A 26263-nucleotide genomic window follows, 5' to 3' on the forward strand; every position below is an offset into this window, starting at 1 on the left:
AACATAGGCTATAAAACAACATATTGGATCTTATAACAGCGTAATACCTAGTTGTATACATGTCATCATAGTTGAAGCCGCGCAAGATCTAGTAATATAGTGTATTCAATAATATGTTTATTGGTTTACAAGACAAGTTGTAGTAAGAATATGGGATCTAGAAATATTTCTTGTTAATTAAAATTCTTATATGCACGTAATATATGTAAGTATAACTTATTTTTAATTCATGTAATGTAAATATAAATATTGATTGAGAGAAAATTCAATATAAACTTTCAAAGTACTTACAAAAAACCGGTCCTGTACTCGCGAAACTCGTAAAGATTTCTACACACAACAATCCCCAACAAAAATAATTTCACATTAAAACTACTTCACACGTTACACAGTACCGGTCCACAATTATAATAAATAAATTAAGACTGTTACAATACGTTAATAATATAAACAAATCAATTTATGACTCTTTATAACGTTTTATTGTAGTTTTAAAACTTTTAAATAAATGTTCGTCGATTTTGTCGTTTGAATCGACACCCAACTCCCGCGAAAGTATGTTGCGACTGACAAGTTGACGAGACGATACAGTGTTGCTATACTCTGAAAACTGGTCTGGCGTTCTTCAATTAAAAAATGTTCCCATATTTTTATTTAGTCATATACATACACTTCTAGTATTGAACAAATAAGTACTTTCATAATATAATCTTTTAAATACTTTTATATTGTAATTATTACTAATAATGCACGGCTAAAGAGTTTTGTTTTTACTTACTGGTTTGAGGACTTGACTGATTATCGTAGAGAGTTATTGGCTGTATCATGCTATGACTAATAGTAGCGGTGCATCAATAAAAAATATCCAAAAGCTATGCCGACCGTTAGTATTACATAATATATACAACACTAAACTATGTTTATTTTGGTTGTATCAAGTGTTCAAAGTAGCGGGTGGAAGCTAGCAATTCTAGAAATGAATTTACTGTTCGTCAGAAGTTTTATCTATGGCATTTAATCCGTAATAGCCTTCAGTGTTAGTGAAACTCATCATTTCATCATCATCATTTCAGCCGATCACAGACCACTGCTGGACATAGGCCTTCATAAGTTCACGCCATTTATCGGTCGGCTTTGGGTGGCGGTGGAACTGTGTTATCCCTTAGTCGCCTCTTACGACACACACAGGAAGATAGTGGGTGGCTATATTCTTTACTACCGTAGCCACATAATAGTGTCAGTGAAACTGACAGAAACAAATTCTCCTATTAATAAAAGCGAAAGAAAAGTCGTAAGAAGATAGGCCGTTGTGATTTGTTCAATCGACGGTGATGACGGTCTCGTGAAAAAAGTCGTAAGCGCCATACAAAGCACGTCATTTACGCGCTTCGAGTAATGTATTCTATTACATTATCTCTTACACGTTTATGTATTTGTTTCTTTACCGTGACGCATTTTCGTTTCATCGAGTTTCAAATCACGATTCTAAAGAAGTTTTACTTCAAAAATAGTGGAGATTTCTTTAACTGGCAGCACTGGTCAGAGGAATGACCGGCCGGCTAGAAGTAACGGCATTGGGTAAAAGATGAAAGTGGGGATTTATGGGTTTCATTCAAAGTACACTTACAAAGCTACAAAGTTACAAACGTCTGTAGTGGTTTTTACGCCAGAATAGATGAATCAGAATTTAAAAATTAACTCTCAGTAAGTAGAGTGGGTTTTTATGCTGCAATCAAGTTCAATTAATTCCAATTTTATTGTTAAGCTAATATCCTCCTCATTCGACACATTGGCGCAGTTGTCATAGACAAATGTTTGTACAGGTATATAGGTAGTTGTACTGATGTTTTTAGTGGTCTGGGCATTTGTGATTATCAACATTTGATATAAGTTAGTAAAAACATTACAGTAAAGGCAATAAAATTGATTAAAAATTAAAACTGACAACATTTACGTAACTATGCAGTATAAATAACAATATAATGATACAATAAAACTAAGTACTTAATATATTTATAAAATGTAAATAAGAGAATGAAAAAAAGGACACTGAAACAAACTGGACAATAAATGAAACACATATGTATTTTATTTCACTGATATAATTTTGTACAAATAACGGCGTATAATACATCGGACAGGTCTCACATACAAAACTAATACTAGACAAGCTAATCGTATGTCACAAGATCTAAGTAAAAATAATCCTTACACAATCTACGAAACCGAGGTAAAAATTGAGATCATTATTCACTTGTTAAAAATAAAAATACGTGTTATCAAATTTTCTGTTGTACAAAAAATTTATAAATAAAGTGATTAAACAACGTTGCCTCTTTCACCTTCATTTATTTCCAGATTAAATGTAAACAATAACAAAATGGCTGCGGATTCATTTAAAGTTGTTTCATTCATTTACGAAAATGCAACATTATTGTATAAATATATGATTGATAACTTATTGTTCATTTAAAGCAATATAAAAGAGACCATAACGAAGATATGTTATTATATAAATAATTTTAGAACCCTGTGAAGTATCTAATTGACAAAATTATCGGTAAAAATTAAACGCCCATTACGGGAAACGTTGGATAATTTTCTTCTCAATTTGAACATAAATTGATTCGTAAGTTGTTTATTGTTTATATTGGTCTGAATGCTCGTTACACTTTGATACATCACAAATCTTTACACTAAAATTAAATCGGATATTAATTATCTATATGATTCTTTACAAAACAATCGTTTTTATATGATCCAGATAATAAAATATGAAACAACACTATGTAAATACATATAAAGCGCATTTGAAATTACTCTACGAGATATATAATGTTCTATTACATTAATATGACTAGAATGGTGCTAAGTTTTGTTTGTTTCGTATTCAGACAAGCAATCCACGCGAAAACAAAGCAAGTTACACATAACACGTAATGTAAAAGCTCATTAATTTATGTATTTTAATGCTATTCTCATTATTTGCTACTTACGTTCTTCTAACACCACGTCCATATGAAAATTCCGATATACAAACGCTATGTAATGTGTACTTAGACTATTTTATAAATACACTCTCATCGTAACAAATCGTGACGAACTATATTAAACGATACTTAAATTTACATAACTAAAGACGCGTGCAAATTACTTGTACGACTAGAATTTAATTTTAACATTACAAATAGTATTTTTTTTCTCATATCTACTAGATAGTAAAGCACTTCGAAAAGTTCCATTATTCATGGAAAATCAATAAGAGGGAGATAAAATTAATAAAAGAGATAGAAAAAATACGGAAGAGTGGAAGTATTAATGTAATTTTCAGTTTTTTCTAAATTGACTAATTTTTTCGTATAAAATACAAGCTAGCAAGTAACTTGATAGTTACATTGACATTGTACACTAATATTGTGTGTTTATTGCCTCCGATTTTATTATACTGATATGTTGAGTTCGGAGTTTTAGAGTAACATAATTCATACAAAACAGAAGTCACACTGTTGAATATAATTTACAAACAATGGGTTCAAATGAAACATAAATAAATGAATGTGTTGATAATTCATGTATTTGATGTTTAATTTAAATGAATCGGGTTCATTTAAATCTTTCTATGGCGAGCATCGTCCCACGTTGTTTGTGATAGTGTGAGGCAATTTAGATAGTGATAAAGGAATATCGAAATCTCCGCTAAGTGATATTTGCGAGACGCATCCAATCAAACCGTTCTTGTATTTGCCCATCGTATTCATTTCTATAGCTGGCAAACCGCCTGAAAGAAAATTCGTAATTAGTTGAGAGTATGAAGAATTGCTGTTTAAATTTGAATAATTATACATATTTTTCTAATAATGAAATATACAGTTAATCTCAAATAAGAATGTTACTATCATTCTTAAAAATGTGTTTGGTTTACTTATGAAACAAAAATATATGAATAATACATATGTGATATGATGCATATATTTCTTTATCAGCGACAGCTATATTTCCGGGATTTCGTTATTCCGTCAGTCAACGGAAATGAAGTACTTTTCAATTCTTATCCTTACTGTCAAATTGTTAAATAAAAAAAGAAAGTTTTGACAGGGTTAACTATGACACACTAAATTATTGATAGCCACATCAGATAAGCATGCGGCTCATATAATTTTTTTAAATCTAAACTAGTAATAGTTAATAATTTTCATTTGACGAATATATCCGTTAATATTTGGAAAATCCAAAAATGCACGCCTCCACCCTAGTACCTCCCTCTAGTAGCTTGTTCAGGAACTAATGATCAACTATACAACGATTATAAGTTCGATTAGTTGATTTCGTTCTTGCAAATAATCACAGATGGCTCTGATTCTCTAATATTACATAGATATTTTGTTATGGTAGAAACTAAAAATATTTATTGTAAAAAAAAATAATAATCTTATAACCTTAATATGAATTCAATAGGCTTCTTATTCAATAGGTTTTTGACATTATAAAAAAATAGCTTATTTCGTCAAGTACTCGCGTTATTTTGTCATCCGATCATCTAAAATGTTGACGTTGTTATTTCAAATAATATTTAATTTATAGTTTGATGTTTATTTTATATTTTATGCCATATTAATGCATCGTTATAATAATATACGGGTTTTAGAGTAAGCGCCGTGTTTTCCATATTGTGAGAGTAAAGTACAGCCGGAGGCGTGCAAAATACATACAGAAAATACAAACTGACTGTACTTTTTGACACTCACACATAGTACTGTTTTGTACAAGTTAGACGCACACATAACACTTTGCAATAAGATATATTTAAGCAACTGTTTCATGTACTAATAGACACATATATTTACCTATATAAAGACCGTTTTCTGTGTTTAATTGTTTCAGTTTTCCAGGTGAAATTTTACCGACGGAACCTAAACCGTCCACTTCGAGAACACCCGCTTGTCTGTTTCTGTAAAAAATAATAACAATAATTCAATATACTTATATCTAAGCATTATAACGTAACGTTGACAGCTAAATTATTACTACAATACGAGTATTTGTGAGTTTTTACGTAGTTATCTAGAATCAATAAAACATTTTATAGTTATGTATGTGTATGTGTTGAGTTTAAAAAAAAACATAGTTTTCACATCAGTTTTAAAAGGGTTATCGTACATATATTGAAATGAGTTCTGTATTATTTACTGTAAGGGCTTCCAATAATATATGTATGTGACCATATCCTTTGAAAATATAGGCGTAAGATATCATTACTTACCTCGTAGCTCTTGCTCGATGCCATAATCCATCGTCAACTTTTGTGTGATTGGCTATTATAACCACTTCGCCGCTACCTAAGTCATACCTGAAAATAATTTTGTGTTGCAATAAAATAATCAGAAACCAGAATACGTAATTAAGAATGTTCTATCTCTGTTTTCCTTTCGATAGAAATTTCTAATCATTGTCGTCAATACCTTACTCATATATTACTATAGTACCTTAATTTACTTGCATTGGAAACATACATGTTCCCGTTTCAATGAAAGACGATTATATTTCGTTGTAATGCGTCCTGTATCTAGAATATCAAATATGATAAGTTGACAAAATATAATATTTACGCTATATTTTAATGTAATTTTTATCGTTCGGTGTATTAACAGTAGATAATTAGTAAAAATGTTCATTCAACTTTAACTTTGTCAGTCAACTTTGGTGTGATAAGTTATTTTTACCACGGCACTTCAACAAGAGACCGTTCCGTACCTGAACACCAGCACGCCGTCCTCCACGGCGAGCGCCAGGAAGTCCCCGCTCCACACGAGCAGACACGCAGTACCACTTCAACAACAGACCGCTCCGTACCTGAACACCAGCACGCCGTCCTCCACGGCGAGCGCCAGGAAGTCCCCGCTCCACACGAGCAGACACGCAGTACCACTTCAACAAGAGACCGCTCCGTACCTGAACACCAGCACGCCGTCCTCCACGGCGAGCGCCAGGAAGTCCCCGCTCCACACGAGCAGACACGCAGTACCACTTCAACAAGAGACCGCTCCGTACCTGAACACCAGCACGCCGTCCTCCACGGCGAGCGCCAGGAAGTCCCCGCTCCACACGAGCAGACACGCAGTACCACTTCAACAACAGACCGCTCCGTACCTGAACACCAGCACGCCGTCCTCCACGGCGAGCGCCAGGAAGTCCCCGCTCCACACGAGCAGACACGCAGTACCACTTCAACAAGAGACCGCTCCGTACCTGAACACCAGCACGCCGTCCTCCACGGCGAGCGCCAGGAAGTCCCCGCGCGGCGCGGCGCGGCCGCTCCACACGAGCAGACCGCGCGCCGACACGCAGCGGAAGCGGATGTTGATGTCCAGCGTGTAGCTTAGCAGTCTGCGGACAGGTCACGATTCAATATTTTGTAATTTGTTTCGATTTATTGAAGTAAATCTCCTTTACGCACGCCCGACTTGGGCAGACGATGGGGAAGAGGCGCACGGAAGTTGAGAGGGAGATATAAGTTAGTGAAGATAGAAAGAGAGAGAGTTACGTTTCGTATATTACTGTAAAGACAACTAAAGAAGTTTTACTTCAGTCGTATGGTCTGCCGTGTGGTTACGGTAGTAAAAAATATAGCAACCCTCTCTCTTCCCGTGGGTATTGTAAGAGGCGACTACGGGATAACACAGTTCCATTACCACCTTGGAACTTAAAAAGCCTACCGATGGTAGGATAACCATCGTCTTTGGTGCGATAAAGCCAGCCCGCCGCGGTCATCAACTCGCCTGCCCAGCGCGGTAACTATGGGCTAAACACATGAGTTCACACCATTTTGGCGCGAACTTGTGGGAGGTCTATGTCCAGCCAATGAACTGCGATAGGCTCAAGTATGTTTTAGTACGCAAATTATCGTACAAGTAATCGAAATATTCAATATGTGTATGACACATGAAATCTTATATATAAAATTTTCGTGTCACAATATTAGTTACCATACTTCTCTAAAACGAAAAACAGTTTTGTGTGCATATTGGGTAGATCTGAGAATCGGCTAACATCTATTTTTCATACCCCTAAGTTATAAAGGGGGGGGGGGGGATTAAGGGGGTTAATAACGTATGTGGTTACGTTTGCAGGGTCAGCTAGTAATAAATATTTTCATAAGGAAATTGATAAAAAATACCTTTTCATCGTCTCTTCATCATCAATATGAATGAAACTGTCCTTCCCACTGAAACTAGGGTACGTGTTAGTATCGCCCCAGTTAATTTCATTTGTATCCAAGTATTTCACTTGCATGTACGTCTGACCATCATAAACTGGACCCTCGGTCATAATATCATTTTTCTTTTCAACATCATTCTGCATATACTGGTATTTCTTGCTTGGTACGTATTTCTTCTTTTTGTATTTATCTATATGATAATGAGGGGAATGCTTTTTTGATTTCACTTTGTGGTATTTCATTTTGAAGCCCTTTTTCGCGACGATTGAATGATGAATTTCATTTTCAGAAACGTTTTGAATTGGCATGTGATCCAAAATTTCTTTACACAATGTGTCACTGTAAAATATGATGACATAAATCAAATCAATTTTCAGTCACTCCATGAATCATAAGCTCATCGATTCATTTAATTGCAAATAAATGAAAGCAGTCAAATTAATTGATATTGATTTAATTAATTATTGTTTTATGTATGTTTCTAGTAATGTTTTAATAATTAATTTTACATAAATATTAATACGTACGTGCAGGTATCATTATGTGGCTCATCACAATTGTCAACATTGACACCTCCAAGCGCTGACGATACCACGGAAAGTTCTTCATCATTTATCACTAGCTAAAATATTCAAATACAAAGGAAACTTAACATGTTTACGTATTTATATATACATTTTATTGCTTTGCCGTTATTGTACTGTTCTTATAAATAAAAACCAAGAAAAAATTTATATTCATATTGTTAAGGACACACAAAGAAACTAGCGTCATCTAGCGGCAACTGTTGAAACCACACAAAGACAGCGATAACATGAAACTCTCTACTCAATACTAGATGGCGTTAGAGGTACTACTGTGGAACTATACAGAAGTATAGTCTCGAAAGCCGGGTACACGCGTGAACTTTCCAGAATGGTCTGGGCCTCGTGTCGGCCGATATAAATAGCCGCAGGGAGGCGAGCGAGTACAGTTCAGTTTGAGCGATCTTCGAGGCGACTTCAAGAGTGAAAACTAGTGATCAAGAGTGATACCAGCGAAACCTACGACATTGGCTACGACTGAGGACATCGTGAGTGCTTAGTGTTTGAACTGAGTGCTTAGTGTTTGAACCTAGTGCTTTGCGTTGGACCTAGTGCTAGTGAATAAAGTCTTGAAAAGAGTCAGCAGGTCTTTCTCTCCAAATCCTTCGAACCCTAGCACGTAACAACTGGTGTCGGAAGTGAGATTTGGAGATGCCATTGACTCCGAGAGAAGACTTCAAGGACTTCAAGGACGTCAGGACAAGGGCACAACGAGCTGCGGAGGCCACACCTACCGTGGACCAAGCCCCGCCCACTGACCCCGCCTATCATGCCCCGCCCACTGACCACGCCCCCAGGCCCCGCCCACTCGGGCTCAGGCCCCGCCCACTCAGAGTCAGGCCCCGCCCACTCGGGCTCAGGCCACGCCCACTTTGTCTCAAGCCCCGCCCACTGGATCCGCCCAGCTTACCACGCCCACCAGCGACACCGTAGCTTCTACAGACTCTCAAGTGGCTCTTCAATTAGGAAGTTTGATTAGATTAATAGAGCAACAAAAGGCTGAAATTCGTGGTGCTTTGCAAGAATCACAAGAGCAACAAAAGGCTGAAATTCGTGCTTTGCAAGAGTCACAAGAGCAACAAAAGGCTGAAATTCGTGGTGCTTTGCAAGAATTACAAGAGCAACAAAAAGAGCTCCAAGAAAAAACGCTTTGGGCTGTAAAAGATGTTAGTGACGCGGTGACTAAGCTTCGAAAAGATGTCGAGGTAGTGGAAGAACGAGTTACCGGGTTAGGATTGGATCTTAAAAATGTGAAAACCGGCCTCACTGAACTACAGAAGAGAGTAGTACGCCTTGAAACCATGAGAATTGCGATGTCCAGTGGAACTACCGTGCCATGCGTTGCCATGGGGCAAGGAGCAAAAGTGGAAGTACCTCCATACGGACGGCACTACTTCGTGGAACGCTTATCGTCGACATTTCCAGACTGTTGCTACTGCCAACGGATGGACGGAAGGACAATGCCTGACTGCTCTCACTGTTGCGCTCAGGGGGCAAGCTTTGTCGGTTTTGGAAGCACTGCCACATACGAAAAATGGGTTCCAAGACTTGATGGAGGCGCTTGAATCCCGATACGGGGATCGACATCTGGAGCACGTGTTCCGTGCCCAACTGCGTGACAGAGTTCAACGCCCAGGAGAAGGACTACAACAATGGGCGTTGGAAATCGAAAAACTCGTCAGGAAGTCATACCCTGGAGCCGACACCAAGATGGTTAACACGAATATTGTTCAAGCATTTGTCGACGGAATCAAAGACCTGGAGGTCAGAGCTGCAGTGAGGCTTCGCCACCACACCTCGTTAAAGGAAGCATTGGCGCATGCTTTGGAGGTCGAGGCTGTTCGCCATGACATACGGCAGACCCATAAGATCCGTGAGGTCTCTGAGGAAGTCAAGGTAGTTAAGGCTCCTATGAAGAAAAGTTCTGGAGTCATGTGCTACAAGTGCGGCGAGAGGGGCCATCTTCAGCTCAACTGTCCGCAAAAGAAGACCCAGATAGCAAGGATGAAAAGGATCGAGGAACAAACAGAGGAGCTGAAGAAGCAAAGGGTTTCGCCTCCTGCCCGGGATCAGGAGTATGACTTCAAGACGAAACACCGGAGCGGAAAGTTGCATGGGAATGCCGACGCACTCTCACGAAGGCAGTGTTCGGAAGTCTGCAAACATGGTGTTAAGCAGGAATCTAATGAAGTAGCATTAAAGCTAACAAAAGCAAGTCCTTTCGGTATCTGGGAGAATGATGGTATGAGGGAAGCTCAAGAAAGAGATGACGACCTTCGTCACATCATCACATGGAAGAAACGGGGTGACGTAAAACCAATCTGGAGTGAGGTTACACCCACTGGTGCTGTCACTAAGGCGTACTGGGCTCAATGGGACAGTCTGATACTTCAAAACGGAATACTCTACCGGAAATGGGAGAAGACTAACGGCAGAGAGTTCCACCTTCAGATTATTGTCCCAAGAACGAGAGTACCAGATGTTCTCCGTCAAATACATGATGGCGTATCAGGAGGTCATCTAGGTGTCAAGAGGACGTTAACAAAAGTGCGAGAACGATTCTACTGGTTGCATTGTCGAGATGATGTACAGGATTGGTGCCGCAAATGTACTACTTGCGCTGCTGTAAAAGGACCACAGACCAGGAGCCGTGGGAATCTGCGGTTGTATAACGTCGGTGCACCGTGGGAACGAATTGCAGTTGACGTAGCGGGCCCATTTCCTGTAACGGAATCGGGAAACAAGTATTTTATGGTCGTCATGGACTACTTCACCAAATGGCCCGAAGTGTTCGCCATACCAAACCAAGAAGCTACAACAGTTGCTTCTAAGTTAGTCGAAGAAGTGATATGTCGCTTTGGCGTGCCTCTAGAAATCCATTCCGATCAGGGCAGGAACTTCGAATCGCAAGTATTCCAGGAAGTGTGCAGAATTTTGGGCATGCATAAGACGAGGACCACCGCGTACCATCCACAGTCTGATGGAATGGTTGAGAGATTTAACCAGACCCTTGAGAGGCATTTGGCGAAATTGGTAGATGACAAACAAAAAGATTGGGACAAGTATATACCACTCTTCCTTCTGTCGTACCGAACCGCCGAGCATGAGAGCATAAAAGCTACCCCGGCGTATGTCAATTACGGTAGAGAATTACGAATACCAGTAGACCTATTGACTGGAGGGGCACCGGAGGGACCAAATACCGTACAAGACTATGTCAGCGATTTAAGGGAAAAAATGCGCTATATACACGCCTTGGTTCGGGAAAATGGGTTACATTCAAGCGAGAACATGAAAACCAGATACGACCGGAAATCGAACACGAGCGGCTTCAAGGAAGGGTCACTGGTGTGGCTGCATAACCCAACCCGCCGGAAAGGGAAATCGCCAAAGTTGCAGACCAAGTGGGACGGTCCATACAAAGTGGTTACCCGACTGAATGATGTGACTTACAGGATTCAAAAGCAACCAAGAGGGACATTCAAAGTGGTACACATAGACCGTCTGGCGCGTTACCATGGCAGTAACAACGATGCTCGGGACGAGCATCTCTAAGAGGGGAGTAGTGTTAAGGACACACAAAGAAACTAGCGTCATCTAGCGGCAACTGTTGAAACCACACAAAGACTGCGATAACATGAAACTCTCTACTCAATACTAGATGGCGTTAGAGGTACTACTGTGGAACTATACAGAAGTATAGTCTCGAAAGCCGGGTACATGCGCGAACTTTCCAGAATGGTCTGGGCCTCGTGTCGGCCGATATAAATAGCCGCAGGGAGGCGAGCGAGTACAGTTCAGTTTGAGCGATCTTCGAGGCGACTTCAAGAGTGAAAACTAGTGATCAAGAGTGATACCAGCGAAACCTACGACATTGGCTACGACATAGGACATTGTTAGTGCTTAGTGTTTGAAGCTAGTGCTTTGTGTTGAACCTAGTGCTTGTGAATAAAGTCTTGAAAAGAGTCAGCAGGTCTTTCTCTCCAAATCCTTCGAACCCTAACACGTAACAATATACCGACCAAAATAAGCATCTAAAATTGTAAAATTACACTTAGCAACTCACCCTGCCAACACATCCACTAAACGACGTTCGTAAGGCAAGCCGCTGTGGTAAGGGATGAGGTGCCCCACCTAACATCATTGGCTGTCTCAACGTCAGATGTCGTGCAGAGCCTCGTGACGTCACAGATCGTGTCGCGTCTTCGTTCGCGTCTTGAGAACGAACGCGTAGAAACGCTCGGCGACCAGAACGACTAACAGATATACTGTGCCACTTGTTCTGTTCTAGAGGGTAGGCTGATCTGGAATACATATGCGGATTATTTTAGATGAGTATACTAACACCCGACAAAGGAGTAAAACCTAGTACAGGTCGTTAAGTTGAAGGCTTAAAGTGTAAACTTGCTCGTAATACAAGAGGTTTTTGTTAAGTATGCATTTACATGTTAATTTCATCATTCATGTGTTCATTTAAGGCTTTCCCAAACTTCTAACTTCACCACGATTAAAATTCAGCCTGTGATATTTCACTGCTAGGCGTGGGTCTTTTTTCCCATGTAGGAGACGGACGGAAGCTTAATCCACTATGCTGCTGAATTCTGAATTATCGTCAAGTGTTTGTAAGAAAACAAGCTACAAAAATATTTGACTAACCTCACAAGAGCGATTCCAGAACCAAGATCAAACGCGAATTCCACGAAATAGTCTCGAAGATGAAGCGAGAAGAAATCACCATCCCCGCTTGGATGTTCCGCATCGTAAAGCAGCAGACCATCACCGTTTGTAGGTTTGAGTGTAATCTGAAAGATAAAGAGTATTTATTTATTTCGGAATCGAAATTCTTTGGCATGCGACATCGTAAGAACAAATTAAAAAAAAAGAGTAATTGACGGAGTTTCTTGCCGTTTCTTCTCCGCAGATTCTAGATCCCGAATCGGTGGTAGTTTGGCTTCAACTATAATTAGTACATTAAAACAAATATAGTTTAATTTGTAAGATGACGATTCCAAAGTGCTTTTGAAGCTTACGCGACTAACGTCATATTCGATTTAGAGTGTTAAAATAATCTCATACAATAGACACGAAGGACATTAATATAATTGGTGCCCTTGATTACAACCAGGAAAAAATAACGAGTGGTAAGATTTACGCAAATAAAATTTTGATATTTTTCAAATTACTCGAGAGAGCACTATAGCATATTTAGTAGCAATGAATTATCCCTATAGATTTATTGTCGAAAACTATAACAGTGGAGCAAGTTGTCGGTTTAAGCGTCATCCCATCTTCTAAATTGAAAAGAGGTTTTACACAGAAATAGGACTTTTACGGTCTGATTAATTATTTTATTCATTTAATAATTTTAATAGTTCAAATAATAGATAGACGTTTCAAACAATTTTAATAATCTCACAATCGTTAGTCATACAAATTAAACTTTTCCTATTTAGGTTGTTAACTAAAATGAATATTGGAAATGTTTGCGGTTTTTCATTACTCGATTCCTTCATAACGGAGCGTTAAAAACAGGTAGTAAATATAATATAGAAGTTTAGCAGCTCGAGTGCAATGATTGGAGTTCGAGAGAAACTTCTGCGGGCGATGTTCGCTAAAATTGCATTCCGATCATTAGGGTCGTACTGTTGTGAGTTATAGCGAGATCTTATTTATTTATTACTTCTTGCATACATATAATTAAACACTTTTATGTAGTAAAAAAAAGGAAAAAAAAACAATAGTACAAAAATAAAATTAAACAAAATTAGTAACAATGATAGCATGCAAAGGCGGTCTTATTGCTTTAAGCAATCTTTTCCAGATAACCTCAGGTAAAAGGAGGATCTTCTTGATATTATGTGTTCAGTATAGGTAAATATAATAATTTGTGATTTACTTTTGCATTAAAATATCAATTAAAGTTAATTTATTTTGGGAATAATTGAAAATAATTCGCACTTTTAATGTTTTCGAGATAAATGATACATATTCGTTGGTAATGAAAGAATTGACAGGATAACAGTGGAGCACAGCAGAATATGTTTTGCTCGAAAATTTGAGCTGCCTGACAGAGCAAATTATAATTTTTCATTAGAGATTGCATTAGAAATAGTCATGTAAATTCGCGTTATCAAAGATTATTCAAAGAGTAGTTATTAAATCTCGATCATTAATGGGACTAGATGACAAGCATCAGCTTTCGATTTAAACAAGAATCATCATAATCGGTCTATTCGGTCAAAAGTTCTGAGGTAACGTGTACATATACCGTTGCATTAAGAACCTCCTCATTTTTTGGAAGTCTGTTAAAAATGTTACCTTTAATCCAATCTGGTATACTAAGTAATACTATTAAACGAGCAAATCTTGTATATATATATATCCGGAAAGGCTCCAAAGATTTTCATGAAATTTAGTATATAGGAGGTTTCGGGAGCGATAAATCCATCTAGCTAGGATTTATTTTTAGAAAATGTCGTTTAATCCCTATTTTTAGGCAATGAAAAAATGGCTACAATATCGTTAGAATACGTAGGTAAATTTCGCAGTTGTCAATAAAGTTGTAATAGCTCGGGTGGCTACGGTACTAAAGAATATAGCCACCCCCCCTCTTCCCGTGGGTGTCGTAAGAGGCGACTAAGGGATAACACAGTTCCGCTTCCACTTCGGTGCGACAAAGCCAGTACTGCGGTCACCAACCCGCCTGCCCAGCGTGGTGACTATGGGCAAAACACATGAGTTCACGTTATTTTTGGCGTAAACTTGTGGAGGCCGATGTCCAGCAGTGGAGGCTGTAATGATGAGCTCGGGTGGGAAATCGGCCGGTCGATTGTGTTTTTTATTTTTTGATTTTTTATGTTTATTTATACTTTTTATTATTATCGTTAAAATCAAAAAATATTACTCATATTTTATAAATATGTGATTCGTATTTAAATATGATTTCCAAAAAACACGATTTACTAAAAATACCGAGCTAAACTCAGTCAACCAGGAACTTATATATCTGGGGGCACGGTAGTGCCCCCGCCAAGACGAAACAAAAAAAAAAAAAAAAAAAAAAAAAAAACGAAAAGCACTACCTATCTTTTCTCGAAGTGCTTCGTCGTTTTTTTGAACCCTCATAACTTGGGTTTGGATTATACTAGATAAACAAAATTCTGGGGATATGATGTCAATAGTGAACTTATTAAACATACAAAGTTTCAATTGCATAGCTCTTATACTTTAGATTTTATTGATATGTAAAAAACCCCGATTTCGTCACTCACTGATGATCATCAAAATTCATAGAGTACTTCCTGAAGTCCCAGAAAGCTGAAACTTGGTATGTAAGCTAGTATTAGTACACAAACAACAAAAAAATTCTAAAACTTGGAACTTTTACCCCCCAACCCCTTAAACTAGGAGATGGAAGTTTGTATGAGACTTCCGCAAATTTTGATGCTAGAGGTCTGAAAATTGATATAGGGACTCCTTGTTATTAATAATAATAATAAAATACATAAAAAAATAAAAATCGGTTATTAGTTTATGTCGAAAATTTACATTTTGTAATTTTGGTATTTAAGTTTTGGCGGAGATCACCGTTTGCATATCAGTTCAACATAAAATCAAAAACAGCGTGCTTAAACCGAATATGGTGAAGATTGGATGATATTTATGGTATAAAATGTGTCGGAGGTAAAATGCAACTATAATATTGTCATAAGCAACTTACAAAAAGAAGTGAAATCCCACCAAAAACATTTTCATGTAAAATGTTGCCAAGACGAGATCATATGGCTCGCACTGTCAAAAAGTTATCAGATCTCTTGTAGAGCCAAGCTTCTAACTCTACACGCCCTAACTCTACAAGCCCTAACTTCACAAACTCTACACCTTAGTCAAAATATGTGGCTTGGCCGTTTCGTTACTACCGGCTGCCGATGTTGTAGATGACGACTTTCCTGTCTCATTTATATAAATATATTTTCTCTTTTTATTTTTATTTGTATTATATGTATATCAATTATTCTTCTTCTTTTTATTTTTTCTTTAATAGAACTATTGTATGACAGAAAAGTAAAAAACAGTGAAAAAATTTTTCACCTTACACCCACGTGACGGTAACGAAACGGCCAAGCCACATATTTTGACTAAGGTGTAGAGTTTGTGAAGTTAGGGCTTGTAGAGTTAGGGCGTGTAGAGTTAGAAGCTTGGCTCTACAAGAGATCTGATAACTTTTTGACAGTGCGAGCCATATGATCTCGTCTTGGCAACATTTTACATGAAAATGTTTTTGGTGGGATATACTTATACATCGAGATTCAGGAAATACGGTAGCATTGTATTTTAAAATTTAACTTAATTATAGCTGCAAATAAATGAAACGACAAACTTTGACGAGAAGTTCAATTGGGAAGTTTCAAATAAACTCGTTTTTCCAATAAATGTCATTGAAAACTTACTCTGTTTGTAGACGATAATTTTAGTTTACATTGCCTCTGAATAGATTCGAACTTAATGAATTGGAATTAAAATCAATACTTTTATTCTGTAATTCGTGAGCTACTTCTTTTTTAACCGACTTCCAAAAAAGGAGGAGGTTCTCAATTCGACTGTATTTTTTTTATGTATGTTACTTCAAAACTTTTGACTGGGTGGACCGATTTCGACAATTTTTTTTAATCGAAAGGTAGTGTGTGTCATTTGGTCCCATTTAAATTTATTTGAGATCTAACAACTACTTTTCGAGTTATATCTAATAATGCGTTTTTACTTGACGCTTATTTCGTCGACCTACGTTGTATTAAACCGCATAACTTTCTATTAAATGTACCGATTTTGATAATTCTTTTTTTGTTAGAAAAAAAATATCCCTAGTTTGGTACCATGATAAGGAAACCAGATTCTGATGATGGGATCCCAGAGAAATCCAGGGAAACTCTCGAAAATCCGCAATAACTTTTTACAGATTTTTACTTTGTACCGATTTTGATAATTTTTAATTTAATCGAAAGCTGATGTTTATCATGTGGTCACATATAAATTTTATCGAGATCTGATAACAAATTTTTGAGTAATCTTTGAAACGCGTATTTACTTGACTATATTTTCGCCTTCCTACGTTGTCGATGTAATTGAAGTCGGTTTTTTTCGTTTGCGAGCAAATACAATTATTTATTTATATGACTTACAAGCAACGCAAAATTTTTCATACGCCTAAGTTATAGGGGACATGGGGGGGTGGGGGAAAAAGGGGTTAATGACATATAATTATGGCATAGCAAGTTTGAGGGGTCAGCTAGTATTTATATATGAATACAAAAATTTAATATGAATGGATATTAAATCTTTATTCAAGAATGCTTCAAAATCATTTTTAAATCGTTATTTTATAAATTACTTCAGTATTAAAATTTGGTAAATTAATTATGGTTAAACTGAAGTTATGACAGCTTAGGAATGTAGTTTCATACATAATTATATCCGATTAACGCTTAAATACAACGTATCGTGGTTAGTTATATTAGGCAGTAATGCACTAAATGTTCATTAAGGTAAATCCTTTACCTCTATTTCGAGCCACGACTGCGCCGCGTTACCAAGGCCGGGCAGACGCAGATATGAAGATCCGTTGAACTTGGGAACCTGCAATAACAATATGCACTGTTATCCTTCATGTGACCCTAATTGAGTGACTAAATACATAACCCAGTTTATATATTTAAATTAACGATAAATATGCAAATAATACGGCAAATACAATTAACAATATTATTATATTATATAAAAGAAGTTTCCTTGTAACACTTAAAAAAAAAAATAAGTGGACCGGATATGAGTGTGTTGTTTCTGAAGTGTTTGTGCTCATAAATTGAATGAAAAATTTGAAGAATTAGTTTGTTTGTCCTGACACGGTTAATTCGATAATCAAATTCGGGATCAGGTATGTACAAAAGTTGATACGTTTTGCTAAAAGAAGAATGACAATACATTCATGCATCTAAAAATGACATTTGTATTTCAAAAAACGCTTTACTTTAATATTTTTTCGTACACTTCCGTTGTATTTTCTTTTATTAATTATATAATCGCAGGCCGCTGGCAATGACAAGTTATGTTTGAAAATGATTACGCTGATTCTTCCATTCTTATTACCGATTCTTAACCATATTTTTAACTACTCTCTTACCACTAGTACCTTTCCGAAAGCCTGGAAACAAGCGAATGTTATTCCTTTGCCTAAAGTTACCAATCCTTCTTCTTTAGCTAATTTCCGACCTATTTCCATATTGCCTACTCTCTCTAAAGTTTTTGAATGCATTGTCCGCAAGCAGTTCTCTTTCTTTTTATACTCTAATGATCTTCTCAATTCACATCAATCTGGCTTTCGTCCAGGCCATAGCACAACTTCGGCTCTTATCGACGTAACTGATGATATTCGCTTAGCCATGGAGAATAAATCGCTTACAATCCTTATACTTATTGATTTTAGTAATGCTTTCAATTCTATCGACTTCGATATCCTTCTTGGCGTACTAAAATCTATTAATACTTCTTTATCCGCGTTAGCCTGGTTTGAATCCTATCTTCGGAATCGTTCACAGCGTGTTCAAGTAAATACATCGTATTCCAACTGGTGTAACCTTACTGTGGGAGTTCCCCAAGGTGGCGTACTTTCCCCTCTTCTTTTTTCAGTTTTTATTGACTCGATCACTAAGGTCATATCTTCCAAATACCACTTATATGCTGACGATCTGCAAATTTATCGCCATTGTAAGTTACATGATGTCGCGTCTGCTATTATCTCCATCAATGATGATCTAAGGCGTATTACTGAATGGGCTGATAGTTTCGGTCTTACTGTTAACCCGGGAAAGACTAAAGCATTAATCGTAGGTAGTAAACGCATTCGCTCTCGACTTGATATAGCTGAACTACCCCTATTACCATCAACGGCGTTCCTATTACTTTTTCCGACTCGGCTAAGAACTTAGGTGTTGTTTTTGACTCTAATCTTAACTGGAATGCTTATATCAATGAGATCAGTCGTAAGGTATACTTTTCGCTCCATTCTCTAAAAGCACTACAAAATTTTTTACCCTTCAAGACTAAAGTTTCTCTTGTGCAAACTCTCATACATCCGATCATTGATTACGCCGATGTCACTTGCTTAGATACCACCGAAGAATTGCTTAACAGACTTGAGCGACTACAAAATTTATGCTTGCGTTTCATTTTCGGCTTAAAAAAATATGATCATGTAAGTCACTTTCGTAAACAGCTTCAATGGCTACCTATCCGCCATCGTAGAAATTTTAGAATACTTTGTTTCCTTTTTAAGACTCTTTTTAATCCTCGTTCTCCTTCGTATCTACGGGACCGCTTTTCTTTCTCTCACGACGATGATTCTCAGTGCAGATCACTTAAACGTTCTCTTCTTCAGATGCCTACCCACCGTACCGATTTTTATTCTTACTCCTTTACTGTACATTCCGTTAGACTTTGGAATTCCCTACCATATGAAATTCGCGATTGCAAAACACTATCGCTATTTAATAAAAGAGTTAGAAAATTCTACCTTAATCAATCCTAGTCTAAAATCAATTTAATTAAGTGTCCTTATGCGTATTGGAATTTATTATCGTATGTATTATATTATGTATCGTATATGTGTATGCGTGTATGTATAAGTATCGTATTATTTGTATCTACGTGTGTATAAATTATTATGTATTTATTTATATATTGTATAATTATGTATTTATATTATATTTTTATTATGTATATGTTTAGATTGTACACGCTAATTTTGCGACTGTTTTATAAGTTTCCTGTAGCAGGACTACTGGAAGAGATTCCATCATGGGATAAGTAGTGCCAGCATTGTTTATAAGAGCTATTTCCTTTTGCTTTCCTAGTGTACATAAATTGTTAAATAAATAAATAAATAAATAATGTTACCATACAAACATGTAAAAAAATACAAATTACACATTTACAAAAAACCAATTAGGTTTACATAGGAATACATATATTTAACAATCATTCGCAACACAAGAATCACAATACAGTTCTTAAATAATACAAAATAACATAATTATAAAGGTAGTTTTAAAAAAATTACTTCGTTGTAATAATAATTAAAAAAAATACTTTATTGTATCTAAGATTTTATTTTTGTGTTACCCACATTAGGAATTCTAAACATTTTTGAATATCATATCAAAAATTGACCGCTCCAGCGGGGTTCGAACCCGCGTCTCCGACGTACCGTGTCGGCGCTCTAGCCAATTAAGCTATGGAACGATGCACCCGCTCGAGCGAAATTTTCGATATGATAATTTTTTTTTAATTTCGGTTTAAGCGAACCGTGGCGCCGTCTATAGTGAGCTCTTTACAGAAACCCGTAACTATTCGGTTCGCTTAAACCGAAATTAAAAAAATTATCATATCGAAAATTTCGCTCGAGCGGGTGCATCGTTCCATAGCTTAATTGGCTAGAGCGCCGACACGGTACGTCGGAGACGCGGGTTCGAACCCCGCTGGAGCGGTCAATTTTTGATATGATATTCAAAAAAAATACTTTATTGTATTAATAATTTTAATAAAAAATTAAATTTAATCGAGATCTGACGAGTACCTTTTAAGTTATCCATAATATTACATTATTTAATAATATTATAATATTTAACTAACAATATTTTCGACTATCTGTTGTAATTGTCTTGTTGTATTTCTTGTCGATGAAAATTGAAATCAGTTTTTTTTCGCTTGTCATCAAACAAAATTATACTTTTTAAGTTTTTTGGTGATATGTTTACTTATCTATTTTTAATTTCTTACCTCAATTATATCTCATATTTAAAATTCTCGTGTCACAATGTTTTCATACTCTTCCGAAACGGTTGGACCGATTTTTATGAAATTTCGTGTGCATATCGGGTAGATCTGAGAATCGGCCAACATCTATTTTTCATACTCCTAAGTTACATAGTATAAGGGGAGAGGAGTTAAGGGGGTTAATAAGATATATGGCAAAACAACGTTTGCGGGGTCAGCTAGTGATTATTATACAATAGCAATGATTGACTTATTTATTTTATTATAATAGTTTTGGTGTGTACAGAAATTTTTATGGCCAAATAAATTTCTTGTTTTGCCTTCTTATTTTGTCATAAGCCAAGCATAACATTTGGATAGTTGTATAAAAGTTGCGTATCTCTCATAGAATTATGTTTTTACTGACTTTGAACTCTCAAACTGAATGCGAAGTCAACCTACGTCATCGGCAAATTGCGTAGACTGGATTAAATTGCACGTCTACGTTTGCTACGGATAGACCGCTATCAGAACGAGAGCGTAAGCAAAACGCTGCAAATTGCTAATGGTCCTCGTGCCTTGTATGGATACTTTATATAACACCTATACTACCTATCCCTCACGGCTTGATCCGGGTAACTTCCAAACCCGTACGAATATAAAAGTAGCCTGTGTTATTCTAGATTTTGATCTATCTACGTACTAAATTTAATTGCAATGAAATTAGAAGTTTTTGCGTGAAACAGTAACAAACATCCATCCATACTTGTAAATTTTTGAATTTATAACAGTAGATATGAAAGGTAGTCGCGGAAGTGCATAGCGGCCCCTTATCTTGCTCTAAGCGATAAGAATGAACGCTCCAAGGGTTTTTAGTCGGTGCAAGTCCGACATACCCTCCAGCTCCACCGGGATGGAGGCATTCATAACGGGTTTCCCCTGGGTCAATAAACGAAAATGTATAAAAGGTAATCAATTAGTTATTAATAAAGTATAGCGTTTACCGAACCTTGTATTTACCATCTTATTGTACCGAGAATATTGTATATATCAAGACGAATTATACACATAATGATACGTACAGCACGTTAATATTTAATGTCTACATTGTATACTCATGAAATGAATAAATTAGGATTATTGGATTGGGTCTAAAGCCCAACGACACTAATGATAACTTGGTATCTCAGCAAGCCGTTATATACTTATTCTCTCTTAATGAGATGACCTTGTCCAGTATTTTTGCTAATATTTCTCTACATACGCAAAAGCAAAAAGCAGTATGACATTTTCTCTCGTCTTAATTAGATTCCCGGATTATTAAAAGGAATTAAAAACGTTAATCTTTATAAAAAATACCGTAAATTCTGCTCAAACGTTCTCGCTTTATGTATTGCACTCATTACCGTCTCTAGTTCAGAGCTGTGAAGTGTGCTTTTATAAACACGGAATTTTAAACATTGAGAGGCGGAAATTTCCATTTCGAATATTAAGATTAATGTTTTCTTGACGTTTTCCCTTTAATTTTATTTAATTGAATTGATGTCAAACAGAATAAAATGTTTTGCGAATAAAATGTGATACAAATATTATAAAAAGAAGAAGTTTGAGAATTTGTTTTCAGGTTTGTTGAAGCTAATTTATGTCACTATTTAACCGATTTTTTTTTATCAGTAGAAAGCTAGTTAATTTTAGTAACTGGGTGCATTGGCGAAATTTTTTTTTGTAATATGCAGTCAAAAAAAATGCATTTGTAAATACGTCGGAAAGAAGTACGAGTAGTTTGAGAGGTACGAGAAGATTAACGTATTTTTTTGGGAAATAATTGTGTTCGCTAGCAAACGAGGAAAAAACAACTTCAATTTTAATTATTACATAGATATTATATAATTATTAATATAACGTGGGTAGTCGAAAAAAATGATAGTTAATACTCATTTTTAGGGATAACTTAAAAGGTACTCGTCAGATCTCGAATTTATTTTATAATTTTAATTATTTTTTTAAAATAATAATTAAAATTAATAAACTTTCGATTAAAAAGGCATCAAAATCGGTATTCCCAAGAAAAAGTCACAGTCGAATCGAGAGCCTCCTCCTTTTATTTCGAAGTCGGTTAAAAATATTTAACGCTTAGCGAAGTTGACACGGATCTTCTTGAAATATTCATACAAAAAATAATCTGAGTAGAATTTTTTTCGTCATTTTATGAACAGGCGAATACATCGCCAATCAAAATTCAAAATAAATGGACTTCCTTTCATCATAAATAAATGTTGCATTCCCTTTCCAAAACATTTGCAAATTCAGTAAAAAGATGACAGACATAATTAAAGTAATCAATAATGAGGGTTTTAACAAAATAGAGTGGCGATTACCTAAAGTAATATTTATTACATTATGGATACAATGAAAAAAAAAAAATTATTTATATCTATTTTATTAAGTCTACCAATATGATTAGTTAAATATGAATTAATTAACTGTGGTAATCGTGATGTAGTCTATCAAAAATTTTCAAATCATTTCATCAATTTCAATCATTTGCATTTTATAATTATTTTTTCTAAGAATAAATGTAAACAACAAGCAATATACACATTCAAATATATATACACAAAGGATCAATACAAATAAGTAAAATTGGAGTGTCTGTTTGTAATATTAAAATAACAGCTTTTGCTATGGATGTATACACACGGTACATATACTAAAATAACATTTTATATAATTTTTGTCTGTCGTTCTGTCTATCTGACTGTCTGTTTCTTTCGGCTAATTTCTGAAACGACTGGACCGATTTTGACGGGACGTTCATTGGCAGATGTAATAAGGACTAACTTGGGCTACTTTTATTTTTATTTTGTGACTCTGCGAACTGAACAATAACTATTTTGTTAAATTTCACACAGAAAAAAAGAACTATTGAGAAACAGGAAAATAATAAAAGTAAATATATTTATTAATTAGTCAATTTAAAAGATCATCGATTATTATAAATTGCCTTCTAGAAATATTTAAAATAGAAAACACTCACCTTTAAATCCAAAGTTATTTCGCACCTTTCCCCAGCGTATCCCAGAGGACACAAACATACGTGAGTGACACAACCCCCGCCGTGTTGACATTCGCAATCATCTTTTCCCTTCACTTCATCGCCCTTCTTCACCTCATCACCTTTCAAATCATTATCGATTTCGTTAACACCACTACTTTTCTCATCATCATTGAATTGTACTTTCTGTATGAAGTATTTATTGTCGTTTAGTTGTGATTTTACATCATTGTATTTGTATTCTATTGAGTTGTCTAGTTTGTTGTGGTCTTTTGAGTCTCTCATGACTATGTCGTTGTCTTCGAAGTGTACTATGTCGTTAATATCATAGATGCCGTGTACGAGGTCGCTGGGTCTGGGGGGTATCGCTTCACTTGTGACGTCATTGTTTGGTCGCCACGGAGCCAGTGTTGGGGCACATTCAGCTGTGGACAATGAATTATATTTATTTAAAGATAATGATAATATTTTGGTTATTAATTAATTAATTTTTTGTTATGATTTATTATAATGTGGAATTAAATATTAATGACATTTATTTGGAATAAAACGTTTTACAACATTAATATCATAAACATGATTTTTGTTGTTTTATATTATAATATTTTTAATATGGCGAACTGCTTATAAGACCTCTTGCAACATTAAACATAAAAAAAAACCAAATTTGTACATTTTTCCCAATTTTAATTCACCGTACGATTTCAAACTCTTCTTCAAGTCAGGTGATGTGTGTACTTAGTGATGCTGCATTTCATGCAAGATATTACTAATTTTGTACTTAAACACAATTTATATATTATTTTCAAATGAGTAACTGCGGAGTTTCTGCCTGATTCTTCTCTGTCGAATCAGTGGAAGCTTCACTTTTAAAAGTAATAATCACATTAAAATGTTCACGTGTAAAATGATGGTTTGAAAGTGCTTTTGAAGCGTATTAGAATAAAGTTGTTTTTGATTTTGATTTTGGCCAGTTCGTGTTACTATGTATATAAATAAAAAATCCTTACACTTTAATGCTCAGAGTCGTACCTACATTAATTTTTACAAAACATTTTAAATTATTTTGAATATGGAACGTTATCGTTGTTGTTGTATAATTTTCTTTTAAAACTTAATGTTCTTTGCCGTAATATATTATTTTTTGTATATTTATAATATATTGCGTTAGTTCCCATACTAAGTAAGACCCTAAATATATATATATATATTATAGACGCGCAATAAGCACAATATAGCATTAATTATTCATGCCAGTGCAAACGCCGAAGAACAAAAGCGGATAGTATGAAATATTACGTATGCAGCGCGTCACGAATGATTTCGTATTCAGATGTCGTCACGAAATTCCATTTTATCAATATTGGAAAACATTAAAATTACTTTTCGCTGAGTCTTCACGACTCTTGAAGGCTAGGTTTACGTGCTGAGGCAGTATTTCGAATCGTATCTTTTGTTTCGAATCAGCTATTCTTGGATTTGGTAAGTTTTGAATCGTAAAATTGTATAGTCATAGTATTTTTGGTAAAATATTCATTTTACCAAAAAAAAAAAATGTTTTTCTTGATGCTTAAAAGATAAAGTAATATGAATTTGTTTTCTTGTATGTTTTTTGTTTGAAGAAAATTTACTTTGGCTGTAAGTTGATGAGGTAACGTGGAAACATTTAGATCAATAACAATACTTACCTTTTACCTTCACTTTAATACCTGTGCCATCAACTGTATGTATAATTTTTCTGTACATTATTTATAGTGCAATAAAGTATATATAATATATAATAATACTTATACAAAATTGCTTCAGGATTTGTTTCTTGTAATATGTAATGTTAAATGACTTCTTCTATACTTAACTTCTCTCTTACTTCAAAGACTTTCCCTAGTGTTTGGCGTCTTGCTAATGTCATACCAATCCCTAAACTCTCCAATCCTTCATTACCCTCACACTATCGACCTATATCTATACTTCCTTTCTTATCTAAAATCCTTGAACGAATCATTCACTTCCAACTTACCTTGTTTTTAACTAAACACAATATCTTGAGCCCTTTCCAGTCCGGTTTCCGACCCGGCCATAGCACTGTGACGGCACTTGCGAAGGTTTTCGACGACATTCGGTTTGGAATGGATAACAAGCAAGTAACCATACTAGCATTACTGGATTTCAGCAATGCATTTAACACCGTTGATTACGACATACTCCTAGCTATTTTAGAGTCCATTAATGTATCCGCTGAAGTCATAGAATGGTTCCATTCTTATCTATTCGGGCGTCAACAGCGTATCTGTGCCGGAGGTTGCGATTCCTCGTATTGCCGTCTCAGTGCTGGGGTTCCCCAGGGTAGCGTGCTCTCTCCACTACTATTCTCTATCTTTATAAACACTGTTACTGAACTTCTCTCCATCTCCTTTCATCTTTACGCTGATGACTTGCAGGTTTATTTGACAACGCCTGTTGAGAATATTGTAGAAGCTATAAACACCCTAAATTCTAACCTGAGCACTATCACCAACTGGAGTCGGTCGTTTGGATTGTCTGTAAATTCCGGCAAGTCACAGTTCTCTATTTTAGGTACTTCTAAACAACTAGCAAAGATTG

The 26263-nt window shown here is 35.9% G+C and overlaps 1 protein-coding gene across 1 annotated transcript in view; it reads right to left on the minus strand.

Moving 5' to 3' along the window:
• Positions 1 to 3552: 3552 nt before the first annotated feature.
• Positions 3553 to 26263, minus strand: part of LOC123664396 (pikachurin-like) — a 129988-nt gene continuing 107277 nt past the window's right edge. The window contains exons 8-17 of the mRNA XM_045598942.1: positions 23645 to 24087; positions 17356 to 17433; positions 12457 to 12602; positions 11867 to 12104; positions 7744 to 7838; positions 7175 to 7555; positions 6247 to 6384; positions 5261 to 5347; positions 4845 to 4948; positions 3553 to 3778 (exon numbers count right to left, since the gene is read on the minus strand). Coding sequence (XP_045454898.1) covers positions 3618 to 3778; positions 4845 to 4948; positions 5261 to 5347; positions 6247 to 6384; positions 7175 to 7555; positions 7744 to 7838; positions 11867 to 12104; positions 12457 to 12602; positions 17356 to 17433; positions 23645 to 24087 — 1871 coding nt within the window. The 3' untranslated portion in view covers positions 3553 to 3617. The remainder of the gene's footprint in view (positions 3779 to 4844; positions 4949 to 5260; positions 5348 to 6246; positions 6385 to 7174; positions 7556 to 7743; positions 7839 to 11866; positions 12105 to 12456; positions 12603 to 17355; positions 17434 to 23644; positions 24088 to 26263) is intronic.

The sequence above is a fragment of the Melitaea cinxia genome, chromosome 22 (assembly GCF_905220565.1).
Source record: "Melitaea cinxia chromosome 22, ilMelCinx1.1, whole genome shotgun sequence".
Taxonomy (NCBI): Eukaryota; Metazoa; Arthropoda; class Insecta; order Lepidoptera; family Nymphalidae; genus Melitaea; species Melitaea cinxia.